Here is a 22979-nt window from a genome sequence, read left to right as displayed (position 1 = left end):
CACTAAAGATAATTGCGTGTTATTATCTATCTCTGATCGTAATTTCATACATTGAATACCGTATACAGTTCATGTACGTATGTTTCTACACTGAAAGCCTTCTATTATGAGCTTAAAATTGGTCATTTCATCGTTAGAAGTGATGACCTATATCGTCAGGGTGCAGATGTGCATAATGTTGCTGAGTAAACCTCATCAGTGTGAATACTTGCGGGTACGTCATTGTCAATTTTGTTCCATAATATTTGCGCTAAAAGACCCCTAATCACGAATTAGCAACTTGAGATTCTTACATCTAATTAAGCTAAAATACCCCTAATCACTAACTAGCAACTCAATATTTTTATATCTTTCATCCAGTTCGTCTCCACGCCGCGTGGCGCGGAGTGGAGACGAAGAGGATGAAAGATATAAGAATCCCCTGCGTCTTCTCTGGACCCCAATAAAGTTTGCACCATCATCATCATCATCTTCGTCTCCACTCCAGGTAATACATTACAACGCGAACCTCCGATTAGTTTATACTTACCCCTTTCCTATTTAACACTAAGTGTGAGTATTAATATTCCAGAGTACGATTACCATATCTTTTATACCTTTTATTAGTAGCTAGCTATAACAGTAGCTACTGCTAGTTACATGCGTTAGCCATCTGGTATCAATGGTATACATTGCAATACTACCTATAAATATATATATCATACATGTCCTTCTGTACTGACCGCTTTCGCCAATGGAGTTTCACATAGCACATAAAAGTGGTTCTCGAACCCGGAAAGTTTATGGGAATAAAGCAAAACTTCTCGCACTGTGAGATGATGACTCCCAGATTATATGGACGAAGTGATTTAAGCGTTTATTGAGGCCTTGCACTACAATAAATGCTGTTATGCCAGGGCTCCCAACCCAAACTTCCTTGCTTCGACAAGGCATTCAAGCTGGTAGAACGTCTGATGCAACCAGCGTCAACACCCGCTGATGCAACGAGGCGGGAGTCTTACGCAATCCCCGGCAACTCCGGCGCTGCGTCTGACGCAACTGACGGAAATCTCTCCCGCAACGTGCGGCAAGCCCTCTCATCCGCGGAACCGGTTCCAGCCAGTGACCAACGGCGGTTCCTGATTGGAGACTTTGAGCTCCTGGCTGATGCAAGCGATCGCCCAGGGCTATAAAAGAACCAAGCTGCGCGGAGAGAGAGACAGCGAGCGAAGAAATCCCGGGACGTCGTCGCACCGCTGTGCGAGCCCAATAAGTTGTCGGCCCCCGTGCCGAATATGTAACGCCTCTGTTTATATGTATATAAATTTGCCTTAACTCACCGTCGCCTTGATCGCTCCGTCTATCAGCTCTGCGCAGAAGCAGTCGCAAGCTGAGACACCTGTTACCCAACAATGTTTAAAGGTCGTTTCCCATTCAGTGACGCTGCGACTCAGCAGCCAACGCAACAGATGGCGCTAGTTGTCGATGTCCCGAATTCCTGGACATGATAAAAGAACAGCGCCAAAAAAACGTAGACACAGCCGAAGGAACGTAGAGAAAACAGGACAAACGCTGCTTCTACGTTCCTTTCGACGGATCTACGTTTTTTAGCGCCGCTCCTTTTCATCATGTATGTATACCAACTCGCCCAACTTTACATCCTTCTTTAGTTTCTCACGGACAACTTTCTCGCTCTCGATCGTAGAAATAGGAACCAGACCCGTCGCGGTGGTCTAGTGGTTATGCTGCTCGACTGCCGACCCCAAGGTCACGGGATCGAATCCCGGCCGCGGCGGCCGCGTTAAGATGGAGGCGAAATGCCAGAGGCCTGTGTACTTAATTTAGGTGCACGTTGAAGAACCCGAGGTGGTCGAAATTTCCGGAGCCCTTCACTACGGCGCGCCTCATTATAATATCGTGTCTTTGGGACGTTAAACCCCAACAATTATTATCATTATAAATAGGATTCGTTGGAGTAAGTTTCAGAATGTAGAAGTTAGTTGTTTAATCACCAACAACCAGTCCATCTGAATGCGGTGCCGGCCATGGTGGCTGTCTGTGGCTGCAGTGCGGAGCAGTGAGACGGGGAATGTTAGTGTTTCGTCTGCCGCGCAAATTACACAGGTTAGGCGACGAAGGACTTCCATGTGTATACTTTCTGGCGGCCTACCGGAGGCGGAGGATTACAGACCGTTCTCGCATGGTAAGGCCGCGTTCCGGCATTAGCGTCTGGAGTGCCGTCCTCGCCGCCTGTGGGTATAGCCATAGGCGTGCGCAGGGTTCCCCATCAGGGGGGCAAAGGTTCTTCGCAGCGCCCCCCCCCCCTACTAAGTCAATGTATGGGGCAGATTTTGCGCCCCCCCCCCCTCTTAGGTGGCTATAAGTGTCAATGTACAGGGCAGATTTTGCGCCCCCCCTCTTAGGTGATTAGGGGGGGCGGCCGCCCCCCGTGCCCCCCCTGTGCGCACGCCTATGGGTATAGCGATTCCAGCTAATTAGTAGTCGCCGGCGGGGTGCCACCCACGCAGTCTGAGGCGACAACCGTGCGGCTAAGTGTTGTCGCTCGGTGGTGACGCGCCACCGACAGCACGCACGCTTCCTTCGTGCCTAGTCTCTCAGGCAAGGGTCTCAAACTCACCTCTGATAGCGGGCCGCAGTCACAAAATTTTATCCCGCAAGGACCGGGAGACTGAAGGTCAGAGGGGTGGAAGGGGGGGTGGATTTGTAGAGAGGGTGTTTTTCTTATCGTATATGGGGGCCATTTCTGAAATAAATTTGACGTCAGGATACGCCAGGATTCGAGAAACATACTGATCTCCAGAATGACTAAAATCCGGACGCCGATTTAGAAATATAGAGCTCTTGTCGCAAGGTTATCTTTCAACCTATGGTGTGCCTCACGAAAGAAATGCTTGAGATCAGTCAAGTCTGTGTAGCCCACCCTAACAAAGCCTTAGTGATTGAAATACTCAAAGAAATAATGCTAGTACTGTTTTGCAAAGTTGTACCGCTCATGAACACACTTATGAAGAATATATATATATGGCGAAGACAGACATGCGTGAGCCGGGCCGCAACATAAAGGCGCGCGTGTTTGAGACCCCTGCTCTCAGGAGTAAAAGGGGAAGAGTGGTATCGAGGTTGCTCCTTTGCAGGAGTAACTGAGCTGCCACTCTGGGTGTAACTGCGAAGGCACGAACTCTTACATCTCTCTTACCTCCCCCCCCTTCCCCTTAACCCACACAAAAAAACTCACAGGGTCACTTATGCACTCACCTGGGACGACGAGAAGGCGAGAGAGAGAGAGAGAGAAAAACTTAATTTTATTCATTCCCGGCAGATTGCTGGGCTTTGCTCCCACCTATGCGCTAACGGAGAGACCGTGTCTCCTGGTAGCTTCCTCGCCCTGCTGGATCGCCCAGAGTTGCTTGTAGAGGCCTGAACTGAGCAGCGCAGTCCACCAACGCGCCCGAAGGCCTTCATTGGAGGCCGCGACCCCAGTATTGCTGATGAAAGCCATTGCCTTTTTCTTCTGTGTCGCTGTATTGATCTTGCCCCGCCACCCTCCGAAAGATTTCTGCCCCTGTCGTGGTTTTGCATTCCTCCAGGAGCGGAGGCACTTCACCTGGTTTTGCACCGCCTCCGGGATCAGATCGGACCACCGTGGACCAAACTACGATGTCATGTGATGACGCCATCATGCAAAGTTTATAATGGCGTCATAATGCCGTCGCAATTTTTCGCGATCTGTGACGTCATATGGTGGCGTCATCCCATGATGATGATTTTTCGCATCACTCGTGCTGACGCCGCCGACGCGGGACTCCGGTCAATTTTCGCGTTTGATGAGGCACCTAAGGGTTTCGCCTTAAAAAGGCTTGTACACATAAGCTGTTGTGAGCTATCTGCAATAGCCGATTTTGGTGGCGATGTTGCTCGCAGATTCCCTTTGTAGATACACCACGTAATGAGAAAGAAAAGCGCCAGGTCAAGCGCGGAACACGCAGCACAGTTACAGCGTAAGCTGGGGGACCGGCTTATAGGTGCTCGTTAAAACTGTTTCAGGACCCTTGACGCATGTACCGAGCAATTAAAGTAGTAGCTAGTTCAATATGCACACATTTATGTAGATATAGTTATATTTGCGTTGTGATCCAAAAGGTAGTTCGCAAGTGTCATGTATTGTGTTACTACAGTAACGCGTAGTGGCATATACCTTTGTCATGGGTGGGCCCGTATCATAGCACCCAGACGTTACGGAGTTGACATGCCACATATATGACACCTGGTGCAAAACTATGTATACAGTGCAATGTGTGAACCTATGTTCACACATTGCATCGCAATGCAAATGCATTGCGATGCAATGCACATGCATTCGATGCATTCACAGTCTCGAGGAGTCACCTGTACATTGCATCGCACAGGTGACTCCTCGAGACTGTGACTGTTGCTGCTGCGGCTGCTGCTGGTGATGATAATTTATGGCACAGCCCTTTGTGTTGATGGTAAAGTGTGTGACCAAAATTGTTCTTAGCGTGCATTTATCAAAACACAGTGACAATTTCACTCCGCATAGCGGTCTGTTTCAGCCGAACGTTGCCCAGCTGCAGCGGCGCGCGTAGCTTTACCACAAAAATCACAGGGTCCCTTGTGCATCCACAAGATGACTCGAAGGCGCAAGCGATCTTCTTTTTCTTCTCAGTCGATGTATTAGGGAGCCTACATGAATGGCCGGTCATGTAGGCTCCCTAGATGTATTTACCCTGCCCCGCCACCATCCGAAAGCTTTGTGCACCTAGCGCGGTTTGGCTCTGCCTCTAGGATCAGAGGCACCTCAGCTGGTTTTGCACTGCCCGTGGTTAGCCAATCTTTGACCAAGCTACGATGTCATGTGACGACGGTGTAGGCTTATGCCACAGGAACGAAGGAGATGGCTGAGCCAGAATCAACGCCAGCGGGAACACGAGCCGCGGCTTCACGTGCCTCTGCGAAGCGCCGTCTTTATTTTCTTCTCTTGAGGTCGCGCGCTCTTCGATTTTGTTCGACGCCCAAAGGAGGGCGCTACAGCGGCATTATGTGGCGTTACGTCAGGCCAGAATCTGTGACATCATGATGACGTCAGAATTTTTTGCGATCTGGACGTCATCTCGTGATGATGATTTTTGCACGACTCGTCCCTGACGCCGCAGGGCGCGAGACACCGGCGACGACGCGGGACGCCGACGCCGGCGGTCAAATTTCGTGTTTAGTGATGCATATTAGGCTTTCGTCTTAATAATATTCTACCACACAGCCACATCAGTGCTGAAAACTGCTTCGGAGCCGTGATGTCGGGCGAGGAGTCACAATTGTGGCGGTTTGGGCGTGTTGGTATGACATGACCAATAAATTCTAAGCGCACAAATAGCGCCTGTGTGTTGTGTCATACGTGTTCTTTGTCCTCGGCTATGAGACAACGACCTTTGTAGTGTTCGGCCTTCAGTTGCCTGTGCTTTTCTGTCATCGCACACACGAACGTCCAGTTTCTTATAGGCAAATTTGGCGCATTTTTCGCCGCTCAGTTAATCTAGCTTGGGTTCCAATAGCGGCTATATCAATATGGTAGACAACTATCGCAATGTTTATGTGCTAACTGCTTGGCTAAATGGTCATGTATTAAAGAAGCATTAATTCGGCTAAAGCTTGTAATGTCCGGCTACAACAAAATCAATTGCGAGCATTTAGTGCTAGTATAAAGGACACGAGGATAGCGCTAAGGATCAGATCAGAGGTGAATGATTTCTTCTGTGAGGCTTGGTTGGCCGCGTTCGAGACGTGAACAAAGTAAGCGGTGGTCCACGGAATGGCAGGACAAGGCTCAATACAGACAACGCGAAAATACATCCGTGCGTGATCAAGGATTAGGCGGTATGATGTGATTGCGAAAGTTGCTGATACGCGACAGATTATGGTGAGTGTACGGCGCAAAGCCTAAACGTGGGCGCAGAAAAGATAGGTACAAGAGCAGGCCCTGCCTTCGATACGTCCACGTTCAACATTCGCGCTGTTGTACTCTTACAATAACGGCTCTCGCCAATTTACCAACAGCCAACGGGCCCAAGCAGTATACGGGCACTATCGTGGGCGTGGCTTGAAATACTCCCGTAAAATGTTTCATAAAAAAATCATGGCAGCTTCGCACTACTGACGCCAAGCCTGAAGGAAGAGCGGAGCTGGGTGACCTTCCTCGTTTCTCGTTATTTTTCTTTTCTTTACTTTTTCTCTCTCTTTCACTCTGCTTCTTGCATCTATTTTTGTATCTGTTTCTTTCTAATTCTTTCTTTCTCTCTCTATTTCTTTCTTTTTCTCGCCCTTTCTATCTTTATTTCTCTGTCTTCATTTTCTTTCTTTTTCTCTCTCCTTTTTTCTCTCTCTATGTTTCTCTCTTTCTATTTTTGTCTTGGTTTCTGTTTTTTTCCGACTCTTTTTCGTGTGTTCCTTTCTATCTTTATGTTTTCCTCTGTCTTTCTATCTTTTTTTTTATCCCTCGATTCCCTTGATTTCTCTCTATTTTTCTTTCTGCTTCATTCTATCGCTTTTATTCTCTCTTTCCCTTTCTTTCTATCTCTTTCTTTCTTTTTTACGTGCTCCACTTCGCCGAGGAAAGTTTTCATTTAACGCTCGCACCTGCTGTACCCGCTAGTGGGGCGTGCCCAATTCCAGAGGCCCGCATACCCACCTGTGAGTTTTTTTTCGACGCACGCAGCACAAGTTACCAGTAGCTTAAAAATCTTCGCTGCTAAAAGGCTGATGACGCCATTCGCCAATTGTCTGACGACCCATTAACACACCTTACTTTCGACTACATCGCGATGTTACAGGTCCTGGTGCGCAGCCTTTGGAAGGGGCACACTCTGAATGAGGCCATAGATGCGGGCCGTGTGCACAACCAGCTCTTTCCGATTAATGTCCATCACGAGAACACGACGGACGTGGTGCGTACCAATGTTTCAATTTTCAGGCGGAGCTTGTTATAACATGGCTCACATAGTTCGGCGGCGGCAGGGGCGTAGCCAGAAATTTTTTTCGGGGGGTTTCCACCATACTTTATGTATGTTCGCGCGTTCGTTTGTATGTGTGCGTGTGTATGTACGCAAGCAAAACTGAAAATTTTCGGGGGGGGGGTGAACCCCCCCCCCCTTTGGCGCCCCTGGCTCAGTGCATCTGCGTTCGCGTTTAACTTTCCTTTGTTATAACGATATATATCTAAGTTGTTCTGTTGGAATATTATGCTCCACCTCAGTAACCGGTCACTTTTAGACATGTTATTCAACCAGTTTAGAAGGCAGCCCCTTACCTTTACATCAGCAGAAGTCGGGATTTTCGCTCCTCCTTCCTCTGCAGCATTCAAAAGCAAATTTACGACCACTCGACGCTTGAAAAGAAAAAGTATCGTGCGCCTCTCCGGACCTTTCGGTATCTCCAGCGTTGGTCGTGACGTCATCGGGAGAATCTGGTCATGTCAGCGGCAGAAAGAACCTGTTTGTCTGCCTGCAGCTACGCGCGCTCCCTGCTTATCCACGGCGAGGCACGAACACTCGGCCAAGAGGAGACCAGCCAGCGAAATGAGGATAGTGAAGGAAAGAGCGAAACGAGCGACGGACGCGCTTCACTTCATTTCTTATTGTTTCAGCATGTTAAATGTCGTCAAACGCGTGCAACTCCACTATTACGGCACCGTTTTGAAAAATTATCGCGGCTACATGTTCGTTGTAGACGCGTGCACAACTGCAACACCACAAAAAAATTTCGACCTCTGGGTGGTTTAGTGGCCCTTCATCGAAGGTGGTTTAGGGGCCCTTAGGGGCCCCTAAACCACCTTCGATAATTTTTAACACTTTTAAACGCGCGCATCGAGTTCAGAATGTCGTCACGATCAGCAATGCCAAACGCGGCAGCGCTACGAGCTGCGGGAGCGCCAGATTCCTAGAAACAATTCCCTGTCTTCTCCGAGCCTTTCGGTATCTCCAGCGTTGGCCGTGACGTCAGCATTCGCGTCTCGTCATGTCATCCACAAAAAGAACCTGTTTACGTGCACTCACTGCTTTTCCTCATCGCACAGCGAGGGAGATCTCCCTCGAGAGAGAAGCCGACCAACGGAGCGTAGCGTAGGATAGAGCGAAGCCAGCGAGGGCCGGTTTTGGGTCATCAAATACGTGTAACGCCACTATTACGGCACCGTTTCGAAAAATTCTTGCGGCTAAGTGTTTGTTGAAGGCTCGTGCGCAACTGCAACACCACAACTGAATTTTGACCTCTGCGTAGTTTAAGGGCCCTTTAAACTCCGGCCATATACAAGCTCTGCGCCGCTAAATCCGCTGCTGTCATGGGAAGCAGACCTCAAAGAAAACACAGCGGGAAGAATACATGCTTCTTTGTCAATTTGTGTTCATAGCAAGAAGCTCTCTGCATCCGTTTCATAACTTGAAAGTGAAGCCCTTTACTATTTGAGGAAAGCACCTATTTATCAATAATTACTTTCAGCAAAAATCGCAGCAGGCAATTTGTGACTTCTTAAATACTATTTTATATTATTTCTATTGAGATGACTCCCTAATAGTACATTTTTATATGGACGATTCGTCTCAATAGATTTCATTATTAAAGATAAAACGGTGTTACTCATAGCCAAAAATACAAAGACGGAGGGTGGAAATATTTATTTTATTGAGGCAGACACAATACCTTCACCCGGCGTCCACCCCCCCCCCCCCCTCTGTCAAATATCTGGGGTGCGGGGCACACCCCTAGGGACCTTCCTGGCTATGGGCCTGGTCTACAATCCGAGAACTTAGCTCCCTAAGTGGTACTGCTTTTGGAAACTTTGTTGCTACACAAAGGGCCGTCAGAATGTATCGACAACCTTTCTTTTGACTCTGGCTCCTATGATGTCGATTCCTAGCTATTTAAAAGGTTCTGTTATAAGTAGCACCAGCTTAATTCATGAGCGCCTTTCACTTGTCCATGTACTTCCCCACCCTCTGACGTGTCGCAGGAGCGCGCAAAGCCATGGTGTCATTCCAACATTTGAGACATGTCACAAGAAAGCAGTCTTTGGTATCCTTCCAGCATTTCCGACATGTGTCACAAGAGCACACGTCTTGAGTGTCCTTCCAACATTTTGGACGCATGTCACAAGAGTGCACAGTCTTTGGTGTCCTTCCAGCATTTCCAACATGTGTCAGAAGAGCACACAACTTCTTCGGTGTCCTCCCAACATTTCAGACACGTCACAAGAGTGCACGAAGTCTTTGGTGTCCTTCCAGCATTTTGGACGTGTCACAAAAGCACACGTCTTCAGTGTCCTTCCAACGTTTCGGACATGTGTCACAAAATGCACGAAGTCTCATGTCCTTCCAGCCAGTGGCGTACCAACTCGTTCTCGAGTGGGGGGGCTGGCGTCGCTCACTCTGTCCGCCGCGTGTGTGTGTGTGTGTGTGTGTGTGTGTGTGTGTGTGTGTGTGTGTGTGTGTGTGTGTGTGTGTGTGTGTGTGTGTGTGTGTGTGTGTGTGTGTGTGTGTGTGTGTGTGTGTGTGTGTGTGTGTGTGTGTGTGTGTGTGTGTGTGTGTGTGTGTGTGTGTGTGTGTGTGTGTGTGTGTGTGTGTGTGTGTGTGTGTGTGTGTGTGTGTGTGTTTGAGGGTTATGGGAAGTATCACGCAGGCCCTGTTACTGTAGGAAGGTATTTGAGACACGACGTACGGAGCACAGTTTATTTCGACGTTTCGGCCGTGGGACCGGCCTTCGTCTAAGAATGCTCCTAGACTTCGTCTAGGAATGTTCCTAGACGAAGGAACATTACTCCTCCCCTCCAGTTCCTCCAAGTAAATAGCCTACGTAAACTGTGTAAGCTCAAGTTTTCCTAGAAAAAATGTGGGCGATTTTAACGTTAAACTACCCCGCATTGTTTCCGACCGGTCGTTAGCTGTTAATGATTGGTCGAAATTTTCTGGGTCATGCTCCTAGACTTCGTCTAGGAATGTTCCTAGACGAAGGCCGGTCCCACGGCCGAAACGTCGAAATAAACTGTGCTCCGTACGTCGTGTCTCAAATACCTTCCTATATATATATATATATATATATATATATATATATATATATATATATATATATATATATATATATATATATATATATATATATATATATATATATATATATATATATATATATATATATATATATATATATATATATATATATATATATATATGATTTGAGGAGACTTTTTATATTCATAGAGCTGACCAGATGACTTGCTTTTCAAAACTGTTTGTTTTAAATCAAGGAAAAATATGCACAAGCAGATTGTGCAGGCTGGGCCGCCCTATACCGCAACAACACAGCAGTGTTTCAGTGTTTAATAACATTATCTGAGCATTGCATCAGCAAACTTCCCAGTCTTAGTTTGTCGTTGTAGATACGATGAGTATGAAGAAACTAGCCATGACTCTAGTACTTTGAATTCTCACTTGATAAACGAAACATGTGGCTGACAAAGCTAGGTACTTCGCAGAAGTCTTCAGGAGAAGCCGAGTACTAATTTCTTTACTGTTAGAGGCATCTAATATAAAGTCTTTCTTAAGAAGAAGACCAAGTTCAGTTGAATAATACTCAAGCAAACCACATTGAGCTGGCTGTGTGCAGTTATAAGATTATAAATGACTACGAATTTATACACTAGGTGTCGTTCCTTGCCCTCCTACTTTTCCCAGCTTGGGTGGGGGGTGGACGGAAAAGCGGTGAAGCGGCCCTTTACTCCTCCCCTCCAGTTCCTCCAAGTAAATAGCCTACGTAAACTGTGTAAGCTCAAGTTTTCCTAGAAAAAATGTGGGCGATTTTAACGTTAAACTACCCCGCATTGTTTCCGACCGGTCGTTAGCTGTTAATGATTGGTCGAAATTTTCTGGGTCATGCTCACAGCACATGCTCGTAAAACGATGCAACAAACCATGCGTAAGTGATCCACCGTCTAATTACCACGTACGCACGCATGACTGCGTAAAAAAATAATAATGATGAACTATTTTCAATGCGGCGTATTGTTTGTCATTGGTTCTTCGCTATTCGTCAAACATTTTCAATGTGTCATAAAATCGCCTCCTTGTTACGCGTCGTCACAAGTCTGCGAAAACTCGTGGGATTAAAATGAAGTGTGCACAATAAGCAGCACATTACTGTGCTGAACAATAACTTTTTTTTTTAATAGCCAGAGAGTGTCTCTTTCTGAACGTAATTTAAGAAGGCTGCCCGCCAATCACATTGGCAGCGGCTGCTTATAGCAGCGGGCGAGATAGATTCATATGTGTATAATAGATACCTTCAGTTGTAGTATAAGGATGTTGAGCTGTTTTTGCGCGTGTACAACTCTCTGTGAACTCATCGTTGCTGACAAAGAGGTAGAGAGAGAAACATTATTAGGAACAGACACAATCCTTTGCAGGTAGGCAGCCTTCTTAGTCCAGAAAGCCGTGGACGCTGATCATCTCCCTGGTGAGGTACATCAAGTAACAGGGCAAACTTGAAAGCTGGGCTTCTCAATGTGCTCGAGTCCACTGCCTTGTTACAAGCCGCCGCGGTCGCTGCAGGCTACCATATGATAAGCCAAGTGAAGCAGGCTAATCGGAGAATAAAGTGGGAATCTATTTTAGCTGTCCCGGCTGCATAACTAAAATACTGGACACTTCTGCACACTCATCAACTCACAGCAGCTTGAATATGGAGCAGTGGCGATGCTATTCGTTTTCAAAGAAACTGAATTTCCTGAAAAAGGAGAGCGTTTGATCGGACTATAAAACGTTTACTGGTTCCATATCTGCGTCGCCGTTTACACAAATATCAGGCCAGGCAGAACAAAACAAAATCATGACAGATTGCTGCGATGTTAAAGAGCCCCTGCTGAGCGATAGCCTCCTCTGCAATGCTCGAGCGGAAGACGCACAAGCGTGGTAGGCAGCCCGCACCGCAGGTAGCCTACAGTGCGTGGTCGTGAGACACGGAGGACAGTCGTCACAGCAGAATCGTAGGACAAATCTTATAACAAAATTACGTTATTGCTGCGTTCAAGTAAAACTTTGCCTGACTTGTTAGTTTCCCAGTCAGCAGCCGACAATAACCACTATCGAAAGTGGGGGAGCTCCGCCCCCCCGGTAGATACGCCTATGCTTCCAGCATTTCAGGCTTGTCACAAAAGCACACGTCTTCAGTGTCGTTCCAATGTTTCGGACATGTGTCACAAAGTGCACGAAGTCTGATGTCTTTCCAGCATTTCGGACGTGTCACAAAAGCACACGTCTTCAGTGTCCTTCCAATATTTCGGACATGTGTCACAAAGTGCATGAAGTCTGATGTCCTTCCAGCATTTTGGACATGTGTCACAAAGTCCTCACTGTCTTTAAAACATTTCGGACATGTGTCACAAGAGTGCACAATGTCTTCGGTGTCCTCCCAACATTTCGGCCAGTAAAGCTCAAGGGAAATTCTAGCCTTGGTCTATTCAAGTCGAGATGCCCTTACCATGCATTTTCGTGCACAAGTTCCAATATCTGGCAACGATACTTCTGCTGTATGAAAAGCTGCTCGTACTTGGGACCTTTCACATCCACACAACTACGATACAATAGAGTAGAGTAGATCCTATAAATTCTGGCACACACCCACGCTAAGGGATTGGCCAAGAACCGGATGGTTTTTAAAATATGATTCTAAAAGTAAAGGGCAAATCTTTTGTATTTAAGAGGAAAGAAAAAAAGTTAATAGAATAGAATATAATATAAGCAATGAAACGGAGAATTTGAATAAGAAATAATAAAGAAATTTGGAAAAGTAGAAAAACAAGGGTAAAGATTGATTCTATAGCCTAAATCTCTGCGAACCTTTGAGAAACTCCTGCAGGGGATCGGCAATCTTCCCGTCACTATATCCAAGAGACAAAGCCCCGAATGGAAGTACATTTGGTGCACTTAAATCTAATCTAAAAGTCAATTTGCGCAAGGTAGAGTATCTATTACAGTGAATCAGATAATGTCCTGTTGTCTCATGTACTCCGCAAAAAGAACAATTAGGGGAAGCTGCCAGACCAGCTCTGTGTAAACATAGGCCAGATTTCTCATGAAAAAAAAAATACATTCTTTTTTTGCTTCAAGTTTCACGTTTTCCATTAGCACTTTTATCAAGCTATCTTCCCGCTGCTCTAGAGTGTTGCTCGATCAACCATGGGCAGCTCACACCAACTAGGAGCTACAGGCTTTAGCCTACAGTTTGCCTTGCCCTACGGCACCATTTAAACTCTCCGCTGATGGAGGTGACGCTACCCGTTTCAGCAGCAGGCGGCTCAAGTAACCCCAAGAGTTTCCTATCCGAAGCTCGGTCAAATCGTTGCTTAGGTCGTGTAGCTCGGCCGCTTTTGCAGGTTGTGTTTTACTACCTGGAACGACATCAAGTTCCTGCGAGAGCTGCAGCGCTTGTGATCGCGTGAGGACCATGCACGCCACGCTGGCAATAAACGATTTACCCTGTTCTTTGACAAGGTGCTCGAAGCTATTTGAAAAAAAAAAGAAAAGGAGAACAATATAGAAGGGTCGTCCCCGGTGTTAAGCTTACCAAAAGTATGCCGCCTTCAATGACCACCATAGCGATCAGCAAGCAAGCACACTGCTTCTCGGCGACTTGCCGGATCAGTGCGCATTCTCCTGTAAAGTCGTTCAGAGAAAGACTGGTGGGCAAAATTCATAATTCAATTGCTGCAGAGTCTCAAGTGCTCAGCACCTCTTGCCATTCACACTGATCAGCTGCACATATGGATCTGACAACCGCATGTTTTTATTTAATTTTTTCCAGATGCCTGAATTTTTGAGACACAAATCTTCTGTTTACAATTTACCGCATTGTCGATTCTTTGATGCAATTGTAACAGATTAATGGCTTCCATGACCCAAACGCCCGTGTGGCTTCAGTGCACTGCTTGGTAAGCTCGCTCAATTTCTGTGATTCCGTCTGCACTTCCCTCAGTTTTCTTCATAAGAGACAGGTCTTTTCGGAAATTACGATGCTGAATGAGTTTGTTCATCAGGGTTCTTTGAAAAATAGTCTTTCATCTTTCTCAACACGTACGGCCTTGCTGTGCTAGGTTCGGCGAGTGTAGAACTCTTCAGCGAACTCTGCTGTCTTGTCGAGTTGTATATTCTTCTCCAAGGTTATCCTGCAGCCAGAGCTTGACATCTTACATGCAGCAGCAGAATTGCTCTAACGCAATGCACTCTACCACTTCATCTCAATCGTGATAAACTTGTTCACCCTTCAGCCTCTCAATTTGCTTTAAGGCAAAACGCAACATCAACATGTGACACATAGCCCCTTTTCGCATAAAGCAACTTTTGCTGAAAAGCCTTGGGTGACAACTTACACCTTCTCAACAAAGCCTCTTTCACATCATTGCAGCTCTCAAGCGCCTCCGTCAACAAGTACGTTATCATGTCAGATACTTCCCCGGGAGGCAAAGCTAACAGATTCTGTGCCCAAAGAAACTGCTCAATGCCATTTCTTTCACAGACGTGTACAAACTTGACGATACTTCGCTGTGTCCTCGCCTGCTATGAATGGTAACAGTTAGTCCAGGATTCCATGACCGCTGTCCTGAACAGTCTCAGAAGCTACGCTGGACACTTGTGAACACCGTCAGGGCGCCAACTCTGTTCTATTTGTCTCTAAACTACAACCTGTCCTAGAGAAGTCTGGTTAAATGCAGATCAGGCAGCACTCACCACAACAAGGTAGCCGATGCCGGCTAAACCTACCGCTGCCACCACTGTTGGTATCGGGTGTCTCAGCCTGCTGCCTCTTTTGTGGAGAGCTGATAAATGAAGCGGTCAAGCCAACGGTGAATTAATGCAACATTTATATACAAAATATACAAAGGCGTTACATAGGCACAGAGGCCGAGAGCTTAATGGGCTCGCATTGAGACGTGACAATGACCCGGGATTTTTTCACTTGCTCTCATCTCTCTACATACACTCAAACCTCGATATAACAAACTCGGATATAACGAATTATCGGTTATAACGAAGTAAATGAAGAATAGTCTTGTAATAGATACAGTGTTAAAAATAAACGCTTATAACGAATTTTCGGATATAACGAAGTTATTTTCGTGGCAGATGTGACTTTGTTATAATGAGGTTTGAGTGTAGCTCAGTTACTTTGAGCCCTGGGATCCGTTGCAGCAGCCAACCGTTTGAAGCTTTCAGTCAGGAATCTCCGTTAGTCGCTGTTTGAACCCGACAAATGGACGTGAGGACTTGCTGCCCATTACGGAGGGAATTGGCATTGGTTATGTCAGGCGCTCCGCAGCAGTTGCCATGAGTTGCATGAGACATCCACCGTAGGTGACTCCCGTTGGTTCATGCACGTTGCTGATGTTGACACTGGTTGCGTCAGGCATTCCATCAGTGTTTGTGCCACTTGTACGAAACATTCTACCCGCCTGAGCACCATGCTGAAGTAACGAAGTTTGGGTGGGAAGCACTGGTACAACATTCTCGAATGTATAATGCCACTGTATACATGACCCTGACATATCCTTGAGACAGCCGAGTGAAGCAAGCGCATTACACACCAGCTTCGGCATGTGGCATGCGTCAAGAAAACAGCACACCTCCTTTGTAACAGGGTGTGTGCAAACAATGTCACCATCGCACAATTATCCGCTAAAGACCCTAGGTCATTGAAAATTGCGGTGTGGCAGCTGAGCCCATCACAGCTACGTGACATTGCATGAGCCTCTGATCATTCCAGTTTTGTCAGGCATAATTTCGCGGTGTTCGCTCTTCCTTTCCAGTCATGCCACTGACGAAGAAATAGCTGCAGAGGATCTTCCAAAGAGAGTCGGGAGACGCAAGGATGAAAACCATTGTTTCAGTTGAAACATTGCTGCTGTCATCGTCCATCTTATTTCCGTTATCTACATAACCTGTCATGCCCATCCCACTCCACGTGCTCTCTAATGGGCATCTCATCTACTGTGGGGCTGCATAGAAGCTCTGTTTTGTTCTTTCTGACTTCACTGGCCTGTGCAGGAATGCTGTGAATGCACAATTAGGTTGAGTACTGCTACCGGCTAGGCCTGGCAGGTTCGCCCCTTTCGTTTGATTGCTTCAAGGTGTGCTGCATAACTTCTGGGGCACTCCTGAGAAGCACTTCTCAAGCATGGCACAAGCGTCGTTTGAAGCAAGAAGCTTGCTCTTTAGGTCATCGACAATTTTGCTTAGTGAAGTAACCTTGTTCTTCAGCCGGCGCTCGCGCTGCTCGCTGAGCTTCAGTTTCTTCTTGATGCTTTCTATGGCATCTGTGCATTTCTCGAGCCTCTTTTTCAGAACCTTAGGATTGTCCAAGACGGCGTAGTCGTGGTCAGGCACCTGTAAATAACAAATATTGTGAGCTCAACAACAATTGAGTAAACATTTTTACAAGACACCAAGCTACTAATTAATCAGCATGAACAGTTTCCAGGGTATGAAAATGCACACCGCTGTTCAAGACACTTGCATTTTCATGTTTCACTGTGTAAAATTGAAATAGGTATCGACTTACTTAAAAAGTATATACCCAGGCACCCCTAAATTTTGCTTTATTTTCCCAAGTTTCTCTCAACACTATACATGCAAACAACGGTGTAGCTTTACAACTCGTAGCTCATGCCGAACGCACTGAAGGCAACAAAAATGCTCTCCTAGGCTACTTGATTTTTCGTTGCTGTGTTTGCTTCATATTGGTATGGTGCATGAAAAAAATTTCATGAGCCATTTCACTCTGTGAAGGCAGATGACCAACGAAGCTGCATCGCACACAGCACAGAGGTGACACATAATTTTGATGAAAGGTATAGAAAGGCACAGAGTTTTTTCATTTAGTGTACACTCCTTTAAAGCACTTCCACCTCTATTTGCATGGGCCAGAAGTGCAGCGTGCAGGCTGTTTAATTATTTAACAATAGGCTTGTGCGAATAGTAAATTTTAGGTTCAAAGCGAATTCAAAGCAAATAGTGATTTGGTCAAATAATTTCGAACCAAATTCGAATAATATTATAAATAAAAATGAGCATATTTGTCATGACCCAACTAACCTGCACAATTTTTCTTAAAATTGGAACAAGGCATGTGCAAATGTCATTCTTTTTGGTTCAAGTGGAAGTGGAAACAACTCTGAAGAGTGGCAGGATTTCACTTTTGGTAGAATGCTAGTGATAATGTGTAAAATACATTGTTTTAAAATTTGCCATACTTAGAGCATATAAGCCTGTATAACAAGCTTTTAAACTTAAAGGGACTGTCTACCACTCTGAAAAATTTTTCTGATTGTGGTAAAAATGAGGAGATCATTCGTCACATCGGTGGCAACGAGCATGCTTCTGCCCCATAAAAAAAGGAATTATATTTTTAATTTGATGTTGAAAATCGTGCAAGAATGACCGCTAGCGTCACCCAACGGCGATGTGGTTCAATCTAATGGTAGGACAAGAAATCCTTGCAGGTAGACTCATTTTGCTTAAAAAAACCAACATGTATAACTTGAAATTGTATTTTATGCACTTGAGGCACTTTTTGGCTACACCAGAGAGTAATTTTTTGCTTTTTTTTCTCACACATCCAAAAAGGCGCCCGGTGGCGCTGCTTGCGGCGCCGTCTTCGATTTCGTCTGCTTCAACTCATGCGCTTTGCCATGCGGCTCTCCGCGCTGGTCGTACTGTGCCTCTCTACGCGTATTGTTAGGGTGTCTCACGTGTGCTGCGCAGTGAAGGCGCGCATTCATTGTCTCTTTTTGACAAATCGACTTGGCTTGGATTGCAGCAGTAGTCCTAAAATAACGCATAGACTGCGATTACAGCAAGACAAGTGTTCTGTAATCGTACAATAAGGCTTCATTTAACCGCTAGTGTGCTGAAAACGACTGTTACATTTATTACAACAGTGTTCAGTGAAAATAAAGTAATCCTACACAAATCACATGTGCTTTCGGTTTTAATTTGTACCGGCACTACAATCGTCATCGCGTCCACTAACCAGTGTTGTGGGCATGTTTCACGCCAATGGAAGAAGACCAAACGCAGATAGAAAAATTCTGTTTTAAAAATTTACGCTCACTTTCTAGAGAAACCACTGCAAGGTTGGACACTTCAGACGGTACACTTTCTATCTTGGTACAAAACAGAAAAGGGATGAAGGACGGTAGACAGTCCCTTTAAAAAATGATGAATCGATGTGAGGGTAATATGTTCATTTAGCCTTGAAGTGGGGCTTCGCGGTTGTGCGGCTTTCCCCTGGAGAGGTGTATTCATGATATAGCACCCCTCCACTACAGTGAAACCACCTTTACAGGGGGGTTTCATGTAGTTTATATAAGTCTATTCGTTTATTTCGAATACTTTGAAATTTAGAATTGAAATATGTTTCGAAGCAAATTCGAATACTGTAATATTCGTTCGAACATTCAAAGTGCTAAAATATTCGCACATGCCTATTTATTAATGCAGTTACTTATTCATTCATTTATTTGCTTTTTTTTTCTGTTTTAGTGGACCAGTAGTGAGTAGTTGGGTCGAGCAATTTTTGTGGCACACACTGCGGGGTGTTTTCTGTTGAGTAGGCAACTGTTGGCAGAGTTACAAATTGTCTAGTTGTATACAGCTTTGCTGTAAAAAGCTTACTTTGTCTGAAGCCTCAGGCGATGGTGCCGCTGGGATCATGGGTGGTTCGTCCTCTGGGGTCAAGTCAAGAATTTGGCCTCTCTGCTTGGGTGCTTTCCTTTGAAGAGCTTTCTGTAAAGGGCAGGTTACAAATGGTCGAGTTATATACAGCTTTGCTGTAAAAAAAACATGGCTGATCCCTCCACCATCATCATCATCATCGGTAAAACACGAAAAGTGAAACGCGTCTTCACAGAGGTAGTTGAGCGTTTATTGTGCACTGATGAGAGCTTGTACAATGTCTATTGGTGTTTGGCAGCTATAGCACCATTTGACATGGATGCACCCACATTGATGCCTATAGCGGTACATCTCCATCCCGACGGCTAACGCCCATGATCATGATCTAACCATTGAGGTAGCTGAAGTTTTTAGCATATACCTGGACACAGCACATTGTGAACCCCGCGCAAAGATCGCATCAACAAGCACACAAAAAAGCACAGTTTCACCGTACAGTGCGATAGCAACAAATTGAAATGTACCACGAAGAATGGCAAGCAGCTCGAAACTTGCAGGGTGTTGCTCAAGCACGAAGGACACACGAAAACAACACACACAGGACAAGCGCGAACTAACGGTCACAGCTCGACACTTAAAGCACACTGCTCAAACACAAAGAAGGACACACGAAACGAACGCACAAGCATACACAGGACGAGCACGAACTAACAACTGTCACAGTTGTTACTTCTTTGTGTTTGATCAACACGGCCGCTGCAGCGAGTGAATTGACCTTCGTGCACTCTGTAACCTCAGCAAACTTTGTGGCAAAAGCACAAGACGTAGAAACCACCCCCATCCTGAGATAAGCGTGCACGCATGGGCAACCACGCCCTGTAGGCAAAGTACAGGTGGTAGAAGTAGAGGTGCACGTGTGCATCGCAACGAGTGGGGTGACGACCTTTAAAGCATCTCTCTGGGATAACAACAACACGCTGAACTGCCTCCGAGCTCTGCGTACCGCCAGCGGTAAATGGTGTACATAAATAGCTCCCCGTTAGTATGCTGAATAACGTACGCTCTGTGGCGGAGTCACTTAGCGCCGCGCGCTGCGGAGCAAGGGGTCGTGGGTTTCATTCCTGGCAATGGAACTTCTTCTTTTAGTTTTTTTTTCTTTGTCATCTGTTAGTGTACATTTTATATCACATCTGTGACGGAAACACGTCACTGAAGTCTTGGTGGACCCCAACCTAAAACACTTTCGTGTTAAAAGCTTACTTTGTGTGAAGCCTCAGGCAATGGTGCCACTGGGCTCATGGGTGGCTCGTCCTTTGGGGCCAAGTCAAGAATTTGGCCTCTCTGCTTGGGTGCTTTCCTTTCCGGAGCTTTCTGTAAAGGGCAGGTTTTGCATTGGGAATGGTGAATATACCAGTCTCCTTGATATAAATTCAAATCATATGAACAACGTATGCACACATTATTCGTCCACCTGGTACATGACAAAAACAATTCATTTACATGCAGATGTGATGTGTGCACAAACCAACCATTCACATGAGAACTATTTCTATCAATGAAGGAGCTAGCATCCCTACGCAGTAGATATAAAGGCAGCTCTAGATCCTACCACCTTTGTGCTTGAAAGCCTCCATTCTCCAAGATTGCATTAGAAATAATGTGTCTTTAGCCATGACATCAGTTTTAGGGCTTCAGTTCAGCTAAGACATTCATTATTTGCTCATGCAATACTGCTGCACTTTGCACATTGCATTAAGGATGCTGTCAACAGCTTCCCTCTCGAATACACAACCCACACCAATGTGAACAAATACACCTACATAGAAGAGAATGTTTTCTAAATGTGTAAGCATTTCTACGCCAACTCAACAAGAAAACTGCTTGTATGTCTCTCTGTCACGTAAGACCATTGCCACTATGAAAAAATAAATCTATAAAACAAAATAAATTTCCTTTAGTGACACTGGGTTTCAACCAAGGACACCACATACCGAAGGCAAGTGTTTTACTCATGGGGCTACATAAATACCATTTTTTAAATGCAAAGTATTCCTTAGCGAACCAACACCACTTTGACCATTTCTATCTATCTATCTATCTGCCTATGTCTGGGTGCTCTCGTGGTAGCTTCCTTAACTTGGTATATACCAAACTGGCATAGGAGGACATGGGTGTATGACAAACACTATTAACAGGTTATGACATGAATTACGTGACATGCCTGGCACGTATGTCACAAAACCCTTTACTTCAGTCACGTGTGGCACATACTCGCAAAGCACGACCCGTAGAATGTGTGTACACGCCACAGGTGATTCACAGTATATGTCCAACCCAGGAAAGGCCAGACAAAATTGCATAAATGTTAACGCAATATTGTTAAGGAGCCCGTGAAGCAGAAAGTCTGATGCAGGCGTCAGCAGCGTTATTGGTAAACAAAAAATGTGGTGATACATGAAGAATAAAAATTGAGTTTCTAGTCGGAATCAAATCCAGGCATTCTGCAAGGCAGTCTAGTATAATTTACCACAGAGCCATAGCAATGCTTGAAACTGCATCTGGAAAAGATCCTGTGCAGGCATCATGTTGGTGCAACGTCATTTGTGATTGCATTGCTGGTTATTGGTATTTGTAACAATGTAATAAACATTATATATGTACTCAATGACTCAGCAAATTATAGTCAAGCATTGCTATAGTCAAGCATTGCTCAGTACTTATGATATTCACATCATCACAATGAAGCATGCACTTCAGTTTGATAAAATTGACGCCTGTGCTCCAATGTGAGTGCCGACGTCATGTTGGACCATAAGCTACCCTCAAGGTGCCAGCGTAGTCGATATGCCAGGTAAGCCCACGATACCAGCACAGCACTCAAAAGGCACAAAGACATTGACCCGCCTTGTAACACTCACTGGCTCAAGGCAAAAAGAAATTGCATTGACCCAGGTGAAAATTTTTCTGCTGGTTTCTACTGGTTTCTATTGGTTTCAACTGGTCCCCGCTGGAAATCAACTGGTCGGCTACTGGTTTCAAATGGTCCCAACAGGAAGTTACTGGTCTTGAACTAGGATCAAGCTGGTTCCAATATGAGGCCACTGGTATTGAACTGGCTCTAGTAGGAACTGGTTCCAATTGGGACTGCTAGACTACTGGTTGGAACAGGGATTGTGCTGGTTTCAGTTGAAGATGCTTATTTGGGAAGGTACGTGCAGCACTATGAGTGATCGGTGCGCACCGACGCATTTTCATTTCAGTAGATCTTAGGTGAACGTCTGCATTCAAATATCAAATAGCGTGCGTTGATAAAATCGTTGTGGCCGTTCTTTCGCTTCATAAAGTATACCTACGTGAGAACAGAATTTTACCCACCAATGGATCGAGAACAGCCGGTGCACATTTTCAAAAATGTATAAACTGCAATCTATCGCTTACGCATCACTTAGACAACTTGAGCGCCTATTTTTCGCACTTACTAACATCTTCGCATTATCCGGAGGAGCAAGTGAGCAGCGACGCCAGACTAACCACAAACTGCCGTGCGCGAAGAGTCTCACCTTCTGCGAGTCGTCCGGGAAAGCAAACAGCGTTGGGACGGCATCGCCCCGAAGCCGGGTTCTTGCGCCCGAGCGGTCGAAACACGACTCGGCAAAATGGTCGCTGCATAGTCTGCTGCCCAGAGACGGTTTCCACTTGTCCCTCTTCAGGTTGGCGAGCCATTTCTGGAAGATTCGCGGCTTAGAGCGCGGAAACCTGCGTGAACGCCAAATAGCCTCAGCGTACGCCCGCCTTGGGGAAAGCGGTCATATCCCGCCGCTCTTTCCTGGTAAAGTGCGCGAAAAATGTCTTTCCCGAAGACTTTTCTGGTCGGTTCGTGCAGTTTAGCGCGCAACAGGCTGGCATTTCGTCAAAATAGAAAACAAACGCTATCCTGCCAGCCCGCCAGCAGCTTTGCCGCGGATCTCGCTTGTTACAATGGTGGCTACTTCCGGCTGCTTTTTGCCTGCGGCTTTTATTCGAATGTAGGCACCGTTAGAGGAGAAACTCCGTTTCAGGAGAACTAAAACGACTTGTAGTCGCATTCTTTGGTACATACATCACCAGAGTACCGATAGAACATATTGTGAAACTTTTCGCAGAAATTGATTGATTGATTGATTGATTGATTGATTGATTGAGTGATTGATTGATTGATTGATTGATTGATTGATTGATTGATTGAGTGATTGATTGATTGATTGATTGATTGATTGA

General features: G+C 45.7%; 1 protein-coding gene across 1 annotated transcript; it reads right to left on the bottom strand.

The window, feature by feature from the left end:
- Positions 1 to 15212: 15212 nt before the first annotated feature.
- On the bottom strand, positions 15213 to 22520 carry LOC119399501 (uncharacterized). Its single transcript, XM_037666303.2, has 4 exons — positions 22283 to 22520; positions 19983 to 20093; positions 18723 to 18833; positions 15213 to 16433 (listed from the first exon to the last, which is right to left on the bottom strand). Exons 2-4 carry the CDS (start codon positions 20019 to 20021, stop codon positions 16173 to 16175), a joined length of 411 nt encoding a protein of 136 aa, XP_037522231.2. The 5' UTR covers positions 20022 to 20093; positions 22283 to 22520; the 3' UTR covers positions 15213 to 16172.
- Between the last annotated feature and the right edge of the window lie 459 nt (positions 22521 to 22979).

This window comes from Rhipicephalus sanguineus, chromosome 7, assembly GCF_013339695.2.
Source record: "Rhipicephalus sanguineus isolate Rsan-2018 chromosome 7, BIME_Rsan_1.4, whole genome shotgun sequence".
NCBI classification, from domain to species: domain Eukaryota; kingdom Metazoa; phylum Arthropoda; class Arachnida; order Ixodida; family Ixodidae; genus Rhipicephalus; species Rhipicephalus sanguineus.
This window is presented reverse-complemented; position numbering and strand designations above follow the sequence as displayed.

Coding starts and splice junctions, on each gene's coding strand:
- LOC119399501 (XM_037666303.2), bottom strand. CDS start 20,021: ATGAGCCCAGTGGCACCATTGCCTGAGGCTTCACACAAA. Junction 18,834..19,982: donor TGCCTGAGGCTTCACACAAA/GTAAGCTTTTAA, acceptor TGCCCTTTACAG/AAAGCTCTTCAAAGGAAAGC. Junction 16,434..18,722: donor CGCCTGAGGCTTCAGACAAA/GTAAGCTTTTTA, acceptor TGTTATTTACAG/GTGCCTGACCACGACTACGC.